Source organism: Solea senegalensis, linkage group LG9 (assembly GCF_019176455.1).
Source record: "Solea senegalensis isolate Sse05_10M linkage group LG9, IFAPA_SoseM_1, whole genome shotgun sequence".
Lineage (NCBI taxonomy): Eukaryota > Metazoa > Chordata > Actinopteri > Pleuronectiformes > Soleidae > Solea > Solea senegalensis.
The window spans coordinates 9050454-9070387 of NC_058029.1; the positions used below are offsets into that span (position 1 = coordinate 9050454).

At 41.3% G+C, this 19934-nt stretch overlaps 2 protein-coding genes across 8 annotated transcripts in view; both read right to left on the reverse strand.

Annotated features, from left to right (window-relative positions):
• Nucleotides 1-449: 449 nt before the first annotated feature.
• Nucleotides 450-7756, reverse strand: LOC122774599 (protein LYRIC-like). Of its 3 annotated transcripts, none has more exons than XM_044034032.1 (13): nt 7148-7756; nt 6800-6919; nt 5211-5274; nt 4773-4946; nt 4300-4518; nt 4041-4181; nt 3790-3870; nt 3609-3677; nt 2989-3110; nt 2297-2401; nt 2043-2150; nt 1796-1922; nt 450-1445 (listed from the first exon to the last, which is right to left on the reverse strand). In XM_044034032.1, the coding sequence occupies exons 1-13, from the start codon at nt 7475-7477 to the stop codon at nt 1381-1383; spliced, it is 1725 nt and encodes a 574-aa protein (XP_043889967.1). In that variant the 5' UTR covers nt 7478-7756; the 3' UTR covers nt 450-1380. The 3 variants fall into 3 exon arrangements, with proteins under 3 accessions (XP_043889967.1, XP_043889966.1, XP_043889968.1); XM_044034031.1 differs by having other exon boundaries at nt 5193-5274; XM_044034033.1 differs by lacking the exon at nt 3609-3677 and having other exon boundaries at nt 5193-5274.
• A 1079-nt stretch (nt 7757-8835) lies between these two features.
• The window catches only part of ubr5 (ubiquitin protein ligase E3 component n-recognin 5), a 29047-nt gene continuing 17948 nt past the window's right edge, over nt 8836-19934 (reverse strand). Inside the window, exons 36-58 of one of the 5 annotated variants that reach the window (XM_044034025.1) lie at nt 19823-19934; nt 19579-19710; nt 18390-18647; nt 18025-18293; nt 17443-17654; nt 16963-17196; nt 16699-16772; nt 16381-16553; nt 15714-15830; nt 15104-15321; nt 14790-14910; nt 13529-13874; nt 13269-13356; nt 13037-13181; nt 12789-12919; nt 12517-12577; nt 12021-12199; nt 11842-11926; nt 11595-11750; nt 11218-11331; nt 10971-11115; nt 10791-10876; nt 8836-9604 (exon numbers count right to left, since the gene is read on the reverse strand). In XM_044034025.1, coding sequence (XP_043889960.1) covers nt 9392-9604; nt 10791-10876; nt 10971-11115; nt 11218-11331; nt 11595-11750; nt 11842-11926; nt 12021-12199; nt 12517-12577; nt 12789-12919; nt 13037-13181; nt 13269-13356; nt 13529-13874; nt 14790-14910; nt 15104-15321; nt 15714-15830; nt 16381-16553; nt 16699-16772; nt 16963-17196; nt 17443-17654; nt 18025-18293; nt 18390-18647; nt 19579-19710; nt 19823-19934 — 3669 coding nt within the window. In that variant the 3' untranslated portion in view covers nt 8836-9391. Of the gene's footprint in view, nt 9605-10790; nt 10877-10970; nt 11116-11217; nt 11332-11594; nt 11751-11841; nt 11927-12020; nt 12203-12516; nt 12578-12788; nt 12920-13036; nt 13182-13268; nt 13357-13501; nt 13875-14789; nt 14911-15103; nt 15322-15677; nt 15831-16380; nt 16554-16698; nt 16773-16962; nt 17197-17442; nt 17655-18024; nt 18294-18389; nt 18648-19578; nt 19711-19822 lie in introns of all 5 variants that reach the window. The other 4 variants (XM_044034024.1, XM_044034023.1, XM_044034022.1 and 1 more) reach the window with 4 other exon arrangements.

A 19934-nucleotide genomic window follows, 5' to 3' on the forward strand; every position in this document is an offset into this window, starting at 1 on the left:
TAGGGATGGAAAAGAAAAATCACATATAGGCCCTATATAGCGGTCATAATCCTGTTCCATAGACCTATAAAGCAAGTACTTTTTTTCTTTTTTACCTCATACTTAACCTCAACCATTTTCAAATTTCTGCACAAGCATATAACGGTTGCTTAATATTACGCTATTATTTCGAAGATACACACTTCCTGTTTCAGGTTTAATTCTGGTACAGACAGATTTCCAGAGTTTTCAAGAGGAGGCTTGGATTCACTTCTTTAATCCAGACATACCAGGTTGTTTCTTTACACTGGACCATGTCACTTCTTGAGGAAATACATTTCACTCATGTCCCATTACATTTTGAATATCAAAAACTTGTTTCTGATATCCTTGATATGAACTGGCAACCTTCCAGTCAGAAGGTTATTTCAGAGACTTTAACGAAGGCTGAGGAAAAAATCATACAAGTCCAAATATAGAAAAACTGGCCTTTATTTAGTTTTTGTACACATGGCTTTAGCTTTTCTTTTCTTACAAACAGGTATTACAAAAGATTCTGATAACTTCCAAATCAACCACAGGTGGAGAATTGTTTAGAGGATGAAGACATTGCAACAGTACATCTACAATCAGAGGTTTGCACACAGATCCAGCCATAGAGCAGTCAGACAGTAAAAACAACAGTTAATGACACACTGCAGCACAAGGTCAGATAGGGAACAATCCAGGTGGAAAGAGGAGAAGAAATATGGGGTCACACACAATTCAAAATTAAACGGGAGACATGAGTCCCTTTTCTGCACCTGGTCACAAACATTTACACCCCCATGAAGTCAAAACCGTTGACATGAAAGAAGTAATTTGATCTCCCTGCTCTCGTCACCCATCGGTCCTTACTGTACCATCATGGCTCACAAATGTCAAGAGCAAAATTAAAGTGAAAAGCAAAGGCCAGTTCATTATTATGGCCCGAGTACCGTGTGGCCCGACACGTGCCGACCATTGTCATGCTCCACAGCGTACACGCCTGTCGTTTGCCACCACAACATTGATTTTCTAAACACGGTCAGTACTTTCTACATGTCTAATTACAACAATATATTTCCTTCAATCAGTTATTGGATTCAGTAGAATTAGAAGACAGGATCAGTATCAAATTCATACTCAAAATTCATCAACACCGAATCACATTAGATCACACCGCATCGAGGTTCAGTTTTCAAATGATCGGCCAACTGACGCCCAACGAGTATAAAAATTGTTTTCATTTTTCAGTTTCCAGACGGGTTTTAAGGTAAGTTCACCGTGATGACCTTAGTTCAAAGTCCTTGTCACAAAAAGGTGTTGCATAAACAGGATGAAGTCTTTTTGCATACAGAGATCTGCAGAGTGGACTTTATCTCATGTATCTTTCCTTGCCTTCTTCTTCTTTGCTGGTTTGGGAGTTTGGTTCTCCTCGGGATTTTCTGAGGAAACAGAGAAGGAGTCGGACAAGTGTCAGTATGTGATTCCCTCTTTTCATAGGTTTTCTGAACTACTCAACTAAGCTGGTCCATAGGATTGTCATTTTGGGTTGTATGAGTGAGTGAATATCCTACTATTTTAATACAGGCCAGAGTTTCAAACTGACATACATCTCAGAAAGATAGATCTAGCACAAAGTCGGGAGCATAGAACGTTCTTATTAAATGTCAGCATAATTTTACCCGGGAGATGCTTGAGAACACATTTACTGGTCTGGATCATCTCTAAATTAAAATTTCAATTTCAAAACCAACATTGAGTTTCCTCGCAGCCCGTTGTCTAATGTTCTTACTCTGATGCGCTGGAGCAGGAAGGCTGTTCTGCTTAGCACTGGGCTCTCCATCAGTGGGCTTCTGTGGCACTTGTGTGACGGTGGGTTTCGAGGATATGTTCTCCTTCACTTGTCGATCCACTCTGGCCTGAAAGAACAAAGCAAAACACTGTTAGTATTGATTATTGCAGCAAAAATAGCAGGCTCGTAAAGGGGAAAAACAGTTTATGCGACATATGCTGGTGTATCACATGCTAAATCCACTGACCTCAGCAGCAGCTTTTTTAACAGGCTGGATGGCAGCAGCATTCCCCTGAGGAGTCGGCTGTTTCTTCACTGGGGCTGCGGGTGCTGCCTCCTTCTCTGCTTCCTCCCCCTTCACAAAACACAAACTCTGTCTAAATTCAGCTGCCTCACAATTTCAAGATAAATGTCCAAAATGTGACAAACTGAAAGATGTTTACGATGGACGTCATCACAAGGAACCAAGAGAACAGAAATATAATTTCCACCAGCAGTTACCTGACCAGTCTCCTCTGCAGCCTTCTTCTTCTTTTTCTTCTTTTTTTTTCCTTTAGCTCCATTAGCAACATTCTCTCCCTGGTCATTTTCATCCTCATCTTTGTCCTAGGAAGACACATTTGTAACTAAGTAAATAAAAGTAAAAGCTGAACAGACTCGAAAAATGTTCAAGGGCAACAAACATAACAAACAAACAAACAAACAAGTATGAGGAATGGCTCAGTGGTTAAGACCACTACCCTGTGTGCAAAAGACGTAAGATGTAATGAATAAAGATGCACAGAAAATCTCCACTGCAAATGGGATTTAAAAGATAGTTTAAATGTTCTTTCCTTCAGGTGGTACACCACAATTCAGAAGCAGGGGACTGCAATTGCTGCTACTATTCCTACATGTATGTTACAGTGATATGAATCATATCACTCACATCAAATTCATATGATTAGTACAAATCTACAATGCTCAGACCACTGTAGGTGTATTTATTCAGAAAGCAACAAAACCACCTTCACTATGCTGAGTCACAACTATAAGTCAGGGTGGCAGGCAGGGAAGAATCAGATCAACTGCTCTGAGCACTGAAGGGTCATCAACTACGGTTTTGTTTTAAAACCTAAAACTAACAGTGCATAGTTTCGCCTCCATTGCCCCCAGCCTTGTGTTTATTTATTTAGTGTGATCACCAGATTCACCTTGACAGGTTCAAGGAGTGACTGCTCCTTAGCAGAAGCAGGCTCAGGAGTGGGCTCCTCAAAGTTTCCCCAAGCTTCAGAGGGAGCGTTCCAATCAGAGCTGGGGTCATGTGAACCGCAATCTGAAATATCACAAAGACATTACAAAATGTTAGAAGTGTATATCATCATATCAAGTTAAATCAAATTTAATAGGAGTTAAAGCTCCAGTGTTTAACTGTTGCCCACGAAGCAATATGAGTAATAATCAACCAAACGCTGCCGGGGGCCTCTACATGACGGATGCCTAGGAGATCTCATATCACCCCGCACCCTACCCAGCTACAATAGACATTTACTGCGTCAAAGTGCAGAGCATCCAAGTTCTAGCTGCGGAATCCACTTTTTATGGGCACCTCTTGACATTTTCATCCTTACTCCAAACAACTTGCTTTACTAGTGTCATGCTGCCTCCTTCGCTCCTTGCCTGTGTCAGTCGTGTTGTTGCCGGATAATACGAGATTTAAAAACACAGCTGTTTGACTCATTTAGCCATGGTTAGAATGTAACCGACATTCTTTTATATATTAGGTTATGCACTGCAGCTTTAAAATTATATATATGCACATCTACATCCTTACTGAGGCCAGACCACTCATCATCCACTCTGGGCTGACTGAGCCACGGCAGTTCGCTCACCGAGTGGGGCTCTACGAGAGATAAGAGAAAGTGACACGGCCTGCCAGGCACATGTAATGCTCTGGGGAACTATACCATCTAGTGCTGAGACTTTGTTACATGATACCTTTACTGTATACTTACCGGCAGTACCAACTCCAAGTCCACCGAAAGACAGATTGATCTCTGATGTGGGAATAGCGCTGTCAATCACAGTCCACGACTCTGAAACATAGTTTCATAACAATATTTAATGAGGGCTCACATCCGACCGATATTTGAGTAAATATAAGGAATACATGCTTAATAAAAAAAAAAAAATAGCATGGTTTTAAATTTTGACTCTAATAAGCATAGGAACAACTCAACCCAAATACAGGAGATAAAACATTTACCATCGATCTCTGCTCGCCACAGGGACGCTGGCTCTCTACTGGTTTTCCAGGAGCCAGCTTTTGGAGAAACACTATGAGCAGGAAGATTGACTGCCGAGTCAGTCACACCAACAGACACTGCTGCCACCTCTCTGCTGTTAACTACAAACAAGAGAGAAAGTTGATATTTGGGTGTTGTTTTTGGTGAAGCATATGAACATACTATGCAGATTTACACAGAGCTGTGTCAGTGACTTTAGGATTTTCTGATGGTAATTACCTAGAGATGCAGGAGCCTCCACCTTCTGTGCCTTCTGTGCCTTCTCCGCCTTCTGTGCCTTCTCCGCCTTCTGTGCCTTCTCCGCCGTCGGTGCCTTCTCTGCCTTCTCCGCCTTCTCCGCCTTCGGTGCCTTCTCTGCCTTCTCCGCCTTCTCCGCCTTCGGTGCCTTCTCCGGTGCCTTCTCCGGTGCCTTCTCCGGCTTCACTTTTGCAGACTCTCCTGAGGACAACGCATGCAAAAGTCAATATATGCCAAGAACAAAGTCATATGAGGCTGTTACCATCTGGGGAAATTTACTTGACACTCAATTCACTTCCCTGGATGGGTATTTTTATAGTCACCTAGAGACGATATAAATGCAACAGTTCATACATCATACATATCCCTCTCTGTCCAAGACAGTTCACTACAAAGATTTTGTGTGATTTATGTTTATGTATACAAATAGAAAGCAAATGAAAGATGAAAGCCACCTTTTTTCTTCTTCTGATTTGCAGGTGCAGGGGGTGCAGAGTCCTTGAGTGGCTCTGGAGGATTGTTCACAGGCGTGTCTGCTCCACCAGGACTGGCTGATCCATCGCTTGAACCTTTGTCCTTCTTGCGCTGCTCACGCTTCTCCTTGTTGCTGACCTTGGTCTCCCATGTGCCTGAAAAGTGACATTAGTAAGAATAGGACTGGTTAAGAAATACAGTGTTGATTATGTGGGATGAAGAAAAAGATGCAGAGACAAAATATGGCTGGCCTAATTTTTTTTTTTTTTCCCCCCACAAAATTTAAATATATTTAAATCAATTTAAATTTGATTTGGGCATGTGGCCTGGTTACTTAATACAAAAAAATATCAGATATCGCTCAGATATCAGTCAATCTCATTATGCCACTCATATTTCACCTTCTTGTGGTTCTTTACCATCTGCAGTGACGGTCTTGGTCTCCTTTACTGCCTGTTTGGCCTTTTTCTTGGACTTCTTAACCTGGAGGAGGATTTTTTTAAAAAAAAAGAAGAGGCTTAAAATAAAAACATATTCTGTTTCTGAAAAAGACTTCAAGGGTAGCACAACGGGGCTGAATTAAACACGGACAAGAGCTATAGTGGAGATACTATGCAGTACATATGACTTCACCTCCAAGAACAGTAAACTGGTAAGTGAAGCCACCCTTCAACCAAAGACAGTCAATCAAATCAGCATGCTTCAGCTACGTCTATTTATAAGTGAAACTACATCCAAGACTCATTCAATCCTTTACATGTGCCATTTTTACGCACCACTCATCTCTTAATGTCTGCACAATGATATATTCTGATTCCAGTATCTTTATGACCACAATTATTTTATGTTATCCAGAGGCTGTTATGGCAGCAACCTTGTGCTTTTCTAGGCCAGGAGCCATGGTGGAGGATATTGCTGCATCTGCAGGTTAAATACAGTAACCTAGCACTGACAGCTGGTGCGGTATAACATTACAGCAGAGTGATGGTAAGAAAAGGTGGCGATTTCTCTACTGTGTTTTATTAGAGGGGGAGCCAAATGCAATAATAATAATCATATTATTTAAATATAGGGCGGGGCAGTTATTCAAATTGCAAAATATTTTTTTCTTTTTTTAATTTTCTTCTACATCAATATAACAAGGGTTCGTTATATATCAATGTTAATACACTAAAAGTTAACTCCCAGACACAATCACATGTTATGGCTCAGATTTGTGAAATGTTTAACAACTGCCTGTTCTCTTCGCATACAGATGTTTATTACCACATTTACATGGTTTTTTCAACTTTTAATCCAGAACGAATTAAATATTTAGTCATCCGACATGTCATCATGATTACCAGCAGTATCTACAAATTTTACTAATTATAACTTTATTATCATGATACAATTTTTGGCCAGATCACCCAGCTCTACTTCAACACAACCACCCACAGATCATGGGGTAACATGAGGCAGTTTAGATAATGCCTTTGGTTCAGCAACTTTGGGTTCATTACCTCCTCCTATTTACTTCTTAAATTCGGTAAGTCTTATGGCCTATGTTTGTAGGATTTGTTATAATTAGCCATCCCCAAACTTCTGCACTGAAACAGAAATAAAGGCTTTCCACTAAGCTGCCCCATCTGCTTGGAATTATTTACAAAATAGTGTTTTCTTGGAGAGGTGCTCTCACTGGGTGTTTTTAAATTGAGTCTGAATGTTGTATCACGCAAAACCGGTTGGAAATATTATAACCAAGTCAAACTCCCCTGTTGGGTGAATCCTGCCAAATTTATATATTTGAAATTCTGTATGCAATTTATTTAAAGAGAAGAAATTATATCAATATTAAATATCTGTAGATTGTATTTATGAATTTGTTACTAATGCGTCTAAAAATCCTTTTAAATATGCCGTTACTTGTCTTGACAAGGGTTCTTTTGCAATGAGATTTTAAAATCTTAATAAAGCTTTCAAAGTAACAGAGACTATATATTACTATTACGTTATAATAATACATTACCTCTGCAAGCTTGTCAGCCTTGACCTCTGGTGGAGGCGACTGATGATGTGGCACTGACTCTTCAGATACTATGGCTTCCTCATGTGCTTCAGCAACAGCTCTCCCGTTAGACTGGGCTTTCTAGAAGAAAACGTGCAAATATTAAAATGTAGAGGGCAACATTTACATTTGTCTGCTACATTAAAAATAAACATACGTTTCCCCAGTTAACACTAGCAGGGCCAGACTGAACAGTAGCCTATGGTTACGCTAGCTCTGGCTGTCAATTAAACATTAGCATGACAGCAAGTCTTGATAGCTTCGCAAGCTAACAGAGGGTGTACTGCACAACGGCCTTCGTTCGCGTACCTTATCGCCTTTCTTCTTCTTTTTCTTCGTTTCCTCTACTTTGACGGGTTTACTGACACCACGCTTTGCTTCAACGCCGTCGTCCAAGGGGCTCGGAGCGGGTCGTCTCTTGAAAAGACCTCGGCAGACCGAGGCCCACAGAACGATCATCAGCACCACCCCGGTACACGCCGCTAGCAGAATCGCCCATGGCGGAATGAGCTCGTGCTTCAGCCCCAAGTCCACGCCGAGCTCGGAGCGCAGCAGCTCCAGACCTTTAAACAACACTTCATTCAGACGCTTCGCGAGAACCTCGACCTGCCGAGAGGCCGCGTCCTGCCACTGCTCCATTTGCACCACCGTTCAAACAACACACAAATTAGTCACGCGTCGCTCGCCGCCGTTAGCTGCGCTAGCCTGCAGTGCTAGCTAAAAATAACGGAACGGCTTCGACATGATGGGAAACGCTAGATTGACCCGCTTCTCCGCCAGCAACATTAGCCTCGTCACAGGCTCGTTAGAGAAACGCCGCGATGACAAATCGATTTAGCTTACTGGGCTACAATATAGCCGATATCATCGTTAGGTGACCACCACAATGAATGTGATGTGGCCCCGAGACTGAATGAGATTTACCTCATATGGGTCCGTTTTGACTGGAGGAGAAATGATGCCTTCACGGTCATCGATGAAATGAGAGGTTGACCTCGCGTGTTCAAGGAACGTCCTACGAGCCAATTCAAAAGTGTATATTAATTCGGTGATTCTATTTAGAAAGAAAACCTATTTACAATACGTGTTTACTAGCAGATTTAACGGGAAGGTCTGTCCTCAAGATGTAGCAGGGCTTCTTTGTTTTTTACAAAAAGGCTTAAAATCTGCAAAATACAAACAAGTACACGTGTAGAGTAATTGCGTTTCTACATTCAATCTGCTTAATGTTTGTCAAACCATATCATCATTTTAATTTTATTTTATAGTCCTTGTGAGTACGTAAAACGTATTGTAGTGAAAACGGATTCAGTTTTTCTTACATGCTTTGAATGCATCAACAACAGGCTGTGACATCTCCAGTGAGGTGGCCGGGGCATCACTCTCCCCCACGCTGATTGGTCATAGCAACCAGTTCATAAATACAAAAAGGAAAAAACATATTATATTTTTTATATATATATATATATATATATATATATATATATATATATATATATATATATATATATATATATATATATATATATATATATATATATATATATTATGGGATAGTGTAACTTGCCAGATGCGGAATTAAACAATATTGCATTTACTGTTTTGTTAAGTACACATTTTCCTCTAGTTTTGTGATGCCAGGACTTTGTCTACTATACACTGCATCTTAAAACATGCCTTTAATGCATTCGTGTAAGCACACCGAGCAGAATCTAAGCACATGTAGTTCTATGGGTTACTTGACTTCATGACACCAACATGACATGCTAGCCATAGATTTTTCCTTGAATATTTAGTGTTTGTTTCACCATTTATTGCAACTACATTTTACGCTTAAATTACCTTTATTTCAATGGGTAAACCAATGTCAAGACTGAACATTTTCCATGGTATTCTTTTAAAACATGTAGTCGTACAGATATGATACAGTTGCTTTTTCACGCAATATGAAATTAAATTCTCTACCACTTTTGAAAAAAGTAGTGCAGAACAAAAAATTGACTGGACAACACATTTGCATCCAAGTTTATTTTGAAATTCCCTACTCCCCCTGTACAAGAAAAAAATGACTTTCCACAAAGGCAGCAGTGAACTGTCAGTGATAGTACTTTTCTAGGGAAGGAAAAAAAAAAACTTATTATCACAGTGTGTCTTATTTCTTCTTTTAAATACTTCTACTGCTGTCATCTTTGGCTGGGTTTCGGCAGACAGTTTTCTGTCAAACCAAAGTCCTGGGAAGCAAAGGTTTAAGCCAAAAGAGCAGAGCTGTGGGCTTTAACATTTTACAGTGCCAATGCAGGAATGTTCTGGACTGTATACCTCTTCTTCATTAACACAAAGGAAAACAAAGCAATAAAAATTGAAATAAAAATAACAAGCTGTTCGTGTTCACAACACAAACAAATATTACAGCCTGGGGAGATAGCGACAGTACGTCGAATTTCATAAAACTGTATAGACAAAAAATAAATCTACAAAAATGGAGCTAGGTAAATATTACACAACAGTAAACGTCTTTTTTTTTCCTTTTTTAAACTCTTTTCCGTTGAACCTCTACACAAAACCAAAATTCTTGGTCTTAATGGCTAGCAGGAGTTTCTGTTTGAGTATCTGTTTTGAAGAATAGAGTGGCACGTAGAGACGCGAGATGCAAGTATTGGCTGTGGGGAGGTGCTGGTCATCTGGAGGCCGGATGGTGATGGAGGGCATCGGCTGGAAGCCTTCCTCGCTAGCTGGAAGAGATGGACTGGAGGTCCAGAAGTACACCTGAGGAGAAGTAACGCTCTTGTTATGTTCACGTCGTCATGTGTTGAGATACGGGGAACAAAGCTGAATGAATGAAAATTTAGTCCTGACATTGCAACAGTCATAATTCATTGTATATACTCATGTTCTTTGGTATTCATTCATGCTGCGGGACACACAAGTCAAATTGCTTTCTGAGGATTACATTTTAAACTAAAAGTTTGTCTCTACAAGGCTGTTATTACATTTAAAAGGGTCCAGTGTGTAAGAATTAGTGACATCTAAGGGTCAGGTCATACTTTCCACATTCCTCATCTCCAGAGAGCCACTTTGCATATTCCCATGAATGTACATGTTTGTAGTTCCATTCATACTAAAACAAGGGTTTGTGTCAATCTCGTGTACATGCATGCTCGAGCTCACGTTCTATTTAAGTTAGCGAACATTTTTCACCAGGAATTTGCCCTCTTTCCTACAAAGCTTGTATTCTTTGAATGCAAAGTAGCAGGTGTGTCGGTACCATAACCTGAAGCAAGTTTCCATGGTTACCATCTTCTATGTTTTCTCTTTTGACAGAACAAGCACGAGCCACTAACTGGAATGGCAAGTGCTGTGTTCCATGGAGCACGCAGTCAGTGCGCCACAACTAAAGGTGGGATTACGACCGTCTGCTTAAGGCCTGTACAGACCACCACTCAAGATAGTGATTGAAGAAATGTACATTGCATAAACCCAAGCAGACCCAAGCAGAGTATGACCCAAGTACTCATAATGAGAATAATGAGACTACAGAATGCAATAATAATCACCCCCTCCTTTTCTTAAGCACGTCAAGAGAACGACAGTGGCCTTCACATACCAGAAAGGACGTAAATCATTTCTCTTTTGGTTTAAGTATTCGGAAGTACTCTTTTTAATTTAGTTAAGTTAATTTACTAAGTTTCAAATTTAAAAAACGAAATGCTGTGTAAGATGGCATCTTCTATAAGCGGGGCCCTTGCAAAAAGTACATCTAAAAAGTTTTTTTCTAAAGTTTTATTCAATTCAAATTTTATTCAGCAATTATAGATATATACAAACATACATACTATATTTACATTCTGCCAATACACACTGGACACAGCATTAAATAAATTACCACAATAATATTTTACCATGTTTAACAATATAAAAATGGAAGAAAATTTACAATAAAAACCACACTTACTAGATCTTGCCTCTCAGTCATACTCATCTTCTCCACTATGGACCAAAACCAGCGTTTAAACTGCAATAGTTTGTCTGCATTTTCCCCTGTTGGATCAAACAAAAAAATGTTTGGATCACAAATGAATATAATTTGGATACAAAGTAAAACAGGGCTAAACCCCATAAAGTGAAGCCATACCAGACTCATCGTTGAAGGAGGTGAAGCTGATGAGCATTTGGACGTTGACCTCTCCACAGCCGTTGACCAGCAGCCTAAAGTCCTCAGCCGTCAGGTCCTCCAGTGCATTCTTGGGAAGTACGTCCAGCAAACCCTTCCTCATTGCCTAATACAATGAAGACACAATGAGAGTCAAAAAATGTTTGGTGATGGACAAACTGACAAAATTTGTCAGTGTTCAAATAACACGTGAATGTGTTTCACTTACATGGAGAGGCTGTTCAGCCACCACTAGCATTCTGTGCTCTGCATACTTCCGCACATACTCGTACACATTGAGGGGAGTTACTGGCATATTAACCCCACCAGACAAAAGCTCCACCTGAACCACAGGAATAACACATTGATAACTTTGTTATAAAAACCTGTTTCAGTGTGACATATTGTCTATATAAAGTCCTTATAAAGTTTCAATCACACATATGGATACAACATAGAACAGTCAATAGAAAGAATTAGACTTGTCAACTTGTAAGGATACAGTTTATTATTGAAGTATTGCCCAGCCTTCATCAGAGACAGCAGAGGCTGAGCATTAATTTGTTTACTTTTAGTATTAATCTCAATCATTGGTGACATAATTACCTGTCCAGCCCCTTCCTCTTTGCAGAGGTCAATGGCAAAGGCCAAGTCCATGGCAGCAAACACTGCATCTGCTTCTCCTGCTTGTGAATGACGGATGAGCTGCCGCAGACTTTCATACATGACAGGGTCAAAGAACGCAAAGTCATGCCAGTTCACCTGCAGTGACAAACATACATTTAATATTGTTAGCTATACCATTACAACTTATGAAGGCAGGTCTAATTACAGGTGCAAATGTCGCTCTTACCTTCCTCCCAAGCAAAACTTTGATTACGTGTCTGTTCAACGTGATAGGGCAGAGTTCATTCTGCAAGAGACATAACCCCAGTATTCTAGAAAGAAAACAAAATACATATTTACATAATTCAGTCCCCTTTTGAACCAGGAGAAAAAAAATGTAGGAGAGAACACAGAAGAATTCATTACCTTCCAATGTTTCGGAAGCAGTTGAGTCTGGCCTCTGTGTTCTTGCCCGGTCGCGGAGAGTAGAAGCCTCGTTTCCCAGGCTGGTAAAAGAGAGGAGCATTGTCGTCTCCATCATCTGGATCATCCAATTCCATGTCCACCACACTGCGGGTCGAACCATGACGCTTACGGTTCTCCTGCTGCTACAACCAGACAAAACAATAGATAGAATAGTTAGGGCTGTGCCAAGTATTGCAAGGTCACAGTTATGTTGTGGATAAATATTAACTGTGACAATGTCTTGAGTAACAAAAAGGACCAGAATGGTAAACCAGAGTTTTGGAGACATACAAAAGGACTCATGTTCATAGAAATATAATTCAAAGAGACTTAATAAGCTGTGAATTAACATAAAAAATAACTGCTGTATTGCCACATTGTTAACCTAAATCTCATCAAGCCACATATGAAGAAAGAACCACAGATGTTTCAGTAAAGAGAGGGTTAGAAAGTTTACTTGTGTTTTCTCTGGAGCATCAAGGAGACCCAAGTCCAATATACTGTCTGCACCATTTTCCCTGTAAATACAAGAGACAGAACATAAATGTCTTACCTACTAAAGTGTCTGGTAATTTTCAAAGTAATGCTTTTTACAACATATGCAGGTTCTGTAAAAAAGGTCATTTGTTTCTTAATTTTCCAGTAAACAAGTTTCCCAAAAGATGAAAAAACTAGTGAGGGCAACTGTATTGTACATTTATAGTTGTGTGGTTGATCAGGTTATTTCACCTTCCATGTGCAATTAGAAGCTCCATTGCCTCTTCAACTCTGGCTCTCAGCGAATCCTCACTGGCCAGCAGCAGCAGCAGTTGTGCAGGGGACAACTCCAGCAACATGCCTGTGATTTTACTGGCAAACGCCTGAAGAGACAACATGAGATGCAGTGAAGGAAATGTAATAAATGCAAACAAGAAAGTATTCAACAGGAAGCAAAACTCAGTTCAGTTGTAGTTTAATAAATGCAGCAGTTGTGTTACCGGCTGCATTGCATGAACACGTGGGTAGAGCCTTTCCCCGAGGGCTTGTCTGTGTGCAGGCAGAGGGTCAGGCTCATCACTGGGGTTCCCCTCTGACGATGGCCGGAAAGGTCTCGTGTCTATGGACAGTTGCCGCCTTGAGTCTCTGTATAAGAAAACATGCGTATTTACCTCACACAATAAACAAGTTTTTGTTTACTGTAAAATGTTAATGCATTTAACTGAAGTTTACCTGTCTCGGTCTCTTCGAGATCCTGCTCGAAGTCCTCCACTTCGCCTCTCTCTTTCTCGATCTCTGTTCCTCAAACGCTGCATTAGATCTTCACAAATCCAAAAAGGGAGCAGGTTAACTTGTTATAAAACACCTTTGTTTACACTCGTATGACATCTGCTTTCAGTAAAGAAACAGGGTTGAATGTAACATCAAATTCCAAAATGCATTATAGTTTCCATGTATTGTCATACTTGAATTGTAATCGTGATGACACGTACTGCTGGCCTGCATGCCCTTACTGACACTCTGAACACAGTCCAGGTTGGGCAACTTATCATTGGAGAGGAGGGCCAGAGCGATCGCTGTGTAGAAGCTTCGGGCCACACCGCTCCCTTCGCCTGGCTCGTCTTTAAAGGTGACCTTCACCCGGTGTACAGCCATGGGTGTGGTTGTGCAACGTCTGCCAAAGTGCGTATTTAGCTGACGCATAGTCTGCTGTATTAGCTGGTCACGATCACGGTCTACCTCAAGGGCCAGGTCACGTGACTGCAAGTTCCTCAGCTTCTCCATCTCCCGACGGAACTTTGATTCCTTTACTTCGAAGCCACCCAGCTCAGTGAGGATCTGGGAGTTAAAAAAAAGCAAAAAGCCTTCATCAACCAAAATAAACAATGTATGAAAAAATAAAAAATAATTCCCCCGACTTGGCAGACCAACTTTACGAAAACATATTTAACAGTTAAAGTGGACATAGACCGGAAGCTCCAATTAACACTGCTTTTGTGTGTGTGTATCTGCGTCATTACCTCGTTTATGAAATCCTAAAGTTTCAGAACAAACAGTTCAGCCACTGCTGAGAAAATAGGGTTTTATTGTTTTCCTGGGCTCTGCGAAGCGGAACGGCACTTCTGTTTTCAGTAAACCTCACCACTCCTCTCACCACTGTAAAGCCTCCTGGTGCGGGCACTAGTCCAGGCACATCCGGTTGCGTACATTCAACCGCAGAAGAAGAAAAACTGCTCTTGTTGTAGCTGCTGAGATGCAGAGCATCCACGTGCCAGAGGGGGAGCTGTGTATCTGAGAGCTGACCTACCAATTATGTCACTTCCAGGTACCTGGCCAATCACAGGACAGTGGGAAAGCTCTCGTTGGCTGGCCAATCACAACACAGTCCACTTTCTGGGGTTTGATTTTGGTCTGAAACAGCGCAGCTGACTAGAGCGTCAGTGAGGAAATATTTCAATCGGCTCGTTTGCAGCAACTGGGAGGTTTTTAACCATGAAAACCAGTTAATATATGCAAGTAGACCTCCATAACTAACATCTATGTGCGATACGAGCATTCAATATCACCTTTAAAAAAAAAGCCAATCCAGTTCCTACTGTTTATGTGCCACACGGATTGCTTGTCAAAAATTCTAATATAACTTGCTTCATACTCACTTTCAGTTTGGAAATTCAACTTATGAAAGAGGGGTAATATAGGAATAAGCGCCATTTTTACATGCATAAAAATCAAAATGCAGTGATGAAAACGTACCGATCCGGGCTCGGCTCCCACATCTTCCATAAAGACACGACCAAAGAGCTCCAGTGACAGACGCCAGCGGCCAAGTAGCATGTCATGTGAGATCATCATCCCCATGAAACTACAGTGAGGTCTGTACAAAGGAAAATCACATAAAATATAGTGCATTATAGTAATTTACTGCCTGATTTTGGATAGGCAGTAGAATTTGTATAACTTGCAGTACTCCCACATAATTTTTTGTAATGATTTATAGTTAAACATTCTTGTTCAACACTTGTGGACAGCTTTGGCAGAATTTAAGGCACAGACTGTCCTGTTGTTACCTGAATGATGGCAGAGGAGGCCCATCACTCTCAGTAAGGCCAATCTCGGCGAGCAGGCTGCTCTTTAGCTGGGCAGCAAGGTCATGTGGTGATGGGCCTGGTTTTGAGGCCTCCATCTCCTGCTGTGAAAGTGACTGGTTCTCGGTGCTCCGCTGGCCAGTTTCCATACTCATCACATTCTTCAGGTTGGCCGAGTAAGACATCTTCGTGGGCAGGATCTGTTATGCCGTGGTTCAGAGTAGCGTCTCAGTAATATGATCAGATGCGTGTGTCGAGTTGATGAGTGTAATGATGAAAGAATATTGAGAATGGGACACAAAACGCACTTCTATGTTCCAGTACCCACACACCGGAAAGACTACAAGCCAAAACAATACTCAATATTTCCAGTATTATTTTCTTTCGATTATCTCCAAAGCATCCCAAAAGCAGTGGAAATAATGAATAGGAAATGATACATCTTAGATAGTTGTTACAGATTTCTTGCAACTGCAACATTACTATAGCTTTAGTCATGTGTGGATATTAGAGCACAGCTGCCACAGTGTTTGTCCAATGAAGAGGGGTGGTATACCTGAGAGGGGGAGGGTAGAGAGGAGCCCATGTTTACCTCCAGGCAGTTCCTGTCCATGCTCGCCTCAGCCAGACCTTTGGTTGCCATGTAGGAGGAGGAGGAGTACAAGCCCTGGGAGGGACGACCAAACAGATCCTCCTTCCTCGCATTAGGCTGTAAGAGAAGTAGTAAAGCTGAGAGTTAAGTAACATTGATGCTACAGGGGCTGTTTGGCCAACATCATTTACATTAACCCTTCATGTAACTGTCAAGAGTGCAGTGATTTCTGGTCTCATTTAAGCTGCTGCTGCAGTTTGCAACAAAAGTGAGCAAAGTGCTTGACATACCCTTACCAAAGCAAAATTATATACACAGCTGTGTGGTTGAGATCAGTTTTAAACATACATGGCCCAGAACTCAAGGATGTTTTGGCACTATGATTTGCATGCATTTTGAACATGCTTATCCACTGGCATGTGAATAATCCTCATGGCCACAAATCACAGCAGCAGCTATGCTTACATAAGTGCATGATTACAGGATTCCTGTGGTAAAACTTTGAAGACCTCATCAATGTAGCAGCTATCTTCACTGCCATCAACATTAAAGCATCTATTAAGAAGTGGTCCCCTTACTTAAACTCTTTCAGAATATGTTTTTTTTTAAGATCATAGAAATGATTTTCAGAAATTTATTTCAGAAAGACTTGCAACAGTAGGAGGACCTGTAGGAGGTGAGGCTGGTCCGCCAGTGGAATTGCCTCAGCCAAGGGAACATCAAAGGGGTTGGGTGGGATACAGCCCAGGAAAGTCATAGAGTCAGATCGACGGAAGAAGGGGTGGTTCTGACCCGTTTCAGCTGGTACAGGGTCCTCATCCTTGTCCTGTAGAGTTGAACCTGAGGCAAAGCAGAGACACTTTGTACTGCCTGTGTCTTATACTTAACAAATCTGATTTTTTTTATTTAAGCATTATTTCCAAAGTATAGTTATATATGAATAACTTTTTTACACTACATATTGTCAAGTAAATATCTAACTTACTTTGATTGGTGTCCTCATCGTTCTCATGTTCAGAATCTTCATTGTCCAAACCCAGTTCCAAGATTTCTCGGTTTCTAAAAATATAAATAACAGCATTTAAACTACAGGAAAAAACAACTGAAAATGTGGTAACCATGTGTAATTCTGTAATCGCAGGTTATATAATATGATTTCTGTGCTTATGATTTAATTTATTACCATTGACTCAAGAAATGGCAGTTTTAATTTAGTTTAGTTTTAAAACAAAAAAACCCTTTCATTTACCTTTTTCTATCTATCTGGGGGGTGTCAAGTGTGGTCTGCTGGTTCATGGCCTTAATCCAGTAGATAAGAGCCTGGAAGACGTAGGCCACATGCTTGAGTGAGCACACGTCCAGCACAGGAAGCACGTCAGAATGCTCATCATTGTGTGAGCGCATCAGTGAGAGGGCGTAATTTAGGAAATCGCCTCGTGCCGTCATCATGCCTTGGCGAGCAGTCAGCAGAGTGGCTGCTCTCCTAAAACAAATACAAAACAAGTAAGTTCACGGGTTCAACGCAAAGCAACTAACAAGCAAAGAGGGCGGCCCTTTTTACAGACTTCCAGCATGATTGGATCAAGTGTAGATTTACTGTCAAGATCCTTGACTATGAGACCTAGGTCACTGACCAAACACTTTAGATGACAGACAGTGGCCAGAATATAGAAATGCTTAACAGTAATTTCCATGACAGTGGCTTTACCCACGGTTAATTTTCCCTTACCTGCGTCCTTCCAGGGTGCGGAGACTGGGCTCCTCTCTAGCAGTCATGCGTTCCCTACGCGCAGAGTTCTGAGAGGCATGAAGTGGGTGACTGGGGTGACCAGGGTCTCCAGCAGATGACAGGGCTGATCCATATCGCAGCTGAGCTTCAGTGGAATCCATGATGGACACCATCCAGTTCCAGGTGGGAATCAGTTTTTCTTCCACATAGTTCTGTTTCAAAAATGTACTCTATTACATTCAATGGGCAGAGCCTATTTTTATACACATACCACCTGATGCAAGTGTGTCTGTGCCAATTATATGGTGTTGGTGTCATTCTTTAACCTTTTTTATTCAAGGCAGTTGAGTTGTATAACAGTATGTGTTAAAAACAACAAACAACAAAAATCCTAACATTCTATAACTGAGACGACTTTCCTTTTTTTAGTCAGACCATTAAGTCATGGGAATTACTGAAACATTATCACATCACTATAGGGTTTGTAATCATTATCATATTTTAACAGAAAAATATTGTGGATTTGTGCCTGAAATGAAGTGGGATGTGTGTTGATCATCTCATGGTGGTGCTGTATCTTACCTGTAAGCTGACTGCATCCTGGTAGGTGAGCTTTACAGCAGCAGGATACTGTGAGTAGACTAGGTGGTTGTACTTGGGAATTAGACTCATAAGATCTGAGATCTGCCGGATGACAATGCTGTAGGCCCGAGCCAGGCTGCTGGCAGATGTCAGATAACTGCTGGAGTTGCTGGCCTCCAGTGCAGCCGCTGCTGCTGCAGCACTGGTGCTGATCGCACTGGAGCGACGCAGGTTTGTAGGGTCAATGTAGATCAGGCCTGTGGAACTTGCTGTGTAAAACAACAAATATATATATCTCAAAACATTTATTTGGGGGATTAAGAACACTGGAGGAGAACTGAAGGAAGAGACTAAACTTTACTGACCCGCTGGTGTTGAGGAGCTTGGGGGGGCACTTCCTGTGGCCCTCTGGCTGGGTGTGTTTCTTACAGCCCATTGCATGGAACGGGGAGCCTGGGCTGCACTGTTGGCATGTGAAGCGCTGGTCGTTCTTTCCAGTGGTTCGTCCAAGAGAAAGGTTTCCTGGTCGACATCATCGCTCTGACTACTACTGCTGTCAGAGTCACTGGAGTCATTGGACTGGGAGTCATCCTCTGAAAAGAAGGCAGGGACACTGCTGGCACCTTCAGAGAAAATGGGAGAGGATAGGGTGTGAGGGGAAAAAAATGAGACAAGTTTAAGGAATTTAGTACATTTTCTGAACTCTCTCTCTCATCCTTTACATACAGCTTTCCCAGGCAGGAGTGCGGGTTAGTGAAATCACACCACTACAAGGCCAAACAGCACTAATGTCAGTTAAGTTGCTAAGAATTCAGGTCAAAAGAGCTGCTGCTCTCTGGAGATCAAATTGTGCTTGAATGTATGGTTTAATCTTTATTACTTTTTAAAATATTTAATAACCCACACATTTCGGATGACCAAGGAGGAGAAACACCACACCATTTGAAAAGCCTACCAGTTGATTAGTTTGTTATTTGGATGAAAGAACGTGACCAATCTTGTGACGAGGGACATTTGTTAAAAAAAAATGACACACAAAAAAAAAAACACAGTAACAGTGAAATGTGAGAAGGGGACGGACTGAAGGAACTCGCAGCAGTAAACTGTATATGCACTTTGCAAAGTCTTTGCCCTGACATCTGTATATGCATTGAAGTAAAGAGGAGCTCCTACCAAAAATAGGAAATGCCAAGGACACCCTACTGCCTGCAAATGAGATACATGGGGTATTCAGCCAGGGACCATTTTGTCTGTATCATTAGCTCTTCAAACATAAATACCCACAATCCAAAATGTCTGAGAAAGTGGTGCTGATTCTGTAAAAACTGACTGAGGTTGTAACTCAAGGAAAAAAATACACCACAGTGCAGCATGACAGAAAGCCATTTTCTTATTAGTATGCAGTTGGAGACTTACAAAACTTTGAAATGATCTGTTAAAAGGAAATCAATAAGATAGGTGGCCACATTTCCACAAAACCTTAAAAGTACAATGAAACAGGTTAGAATCTTAAATTACATCCAAACCACAAGATTGCAAGGACTGTTGACCAACCTGCTTCAGAGCCAGCAGTTGCTGCTGTGACAACACTTCTGCGGCCACTAGCATTATCCTGATTACTGTGGTTACTTTCACTGTCACTCTCCGTCTCAGCTGCAGCTAGCAGATCAAGCTCCATGTCACTTCCTAAAAACAGAAACAAAGAAAAGCAGATGCTTTAGTTAACCCTGGTTGGGACAAACCAAGTGAGCTTTAGTGTCACCAATTCCCTTTCCTTCCAAAAAAGAATGAGCCTCACCATCCTCATCGTGTTCATCATGTTGCCCTTCTGCTTCAGCATTTTCCTCTCCCTGTTCCTCTTGGTCGTCATGATGGTCTTCCTCCCCTGCTACGCCCTCTACAACTTCAAC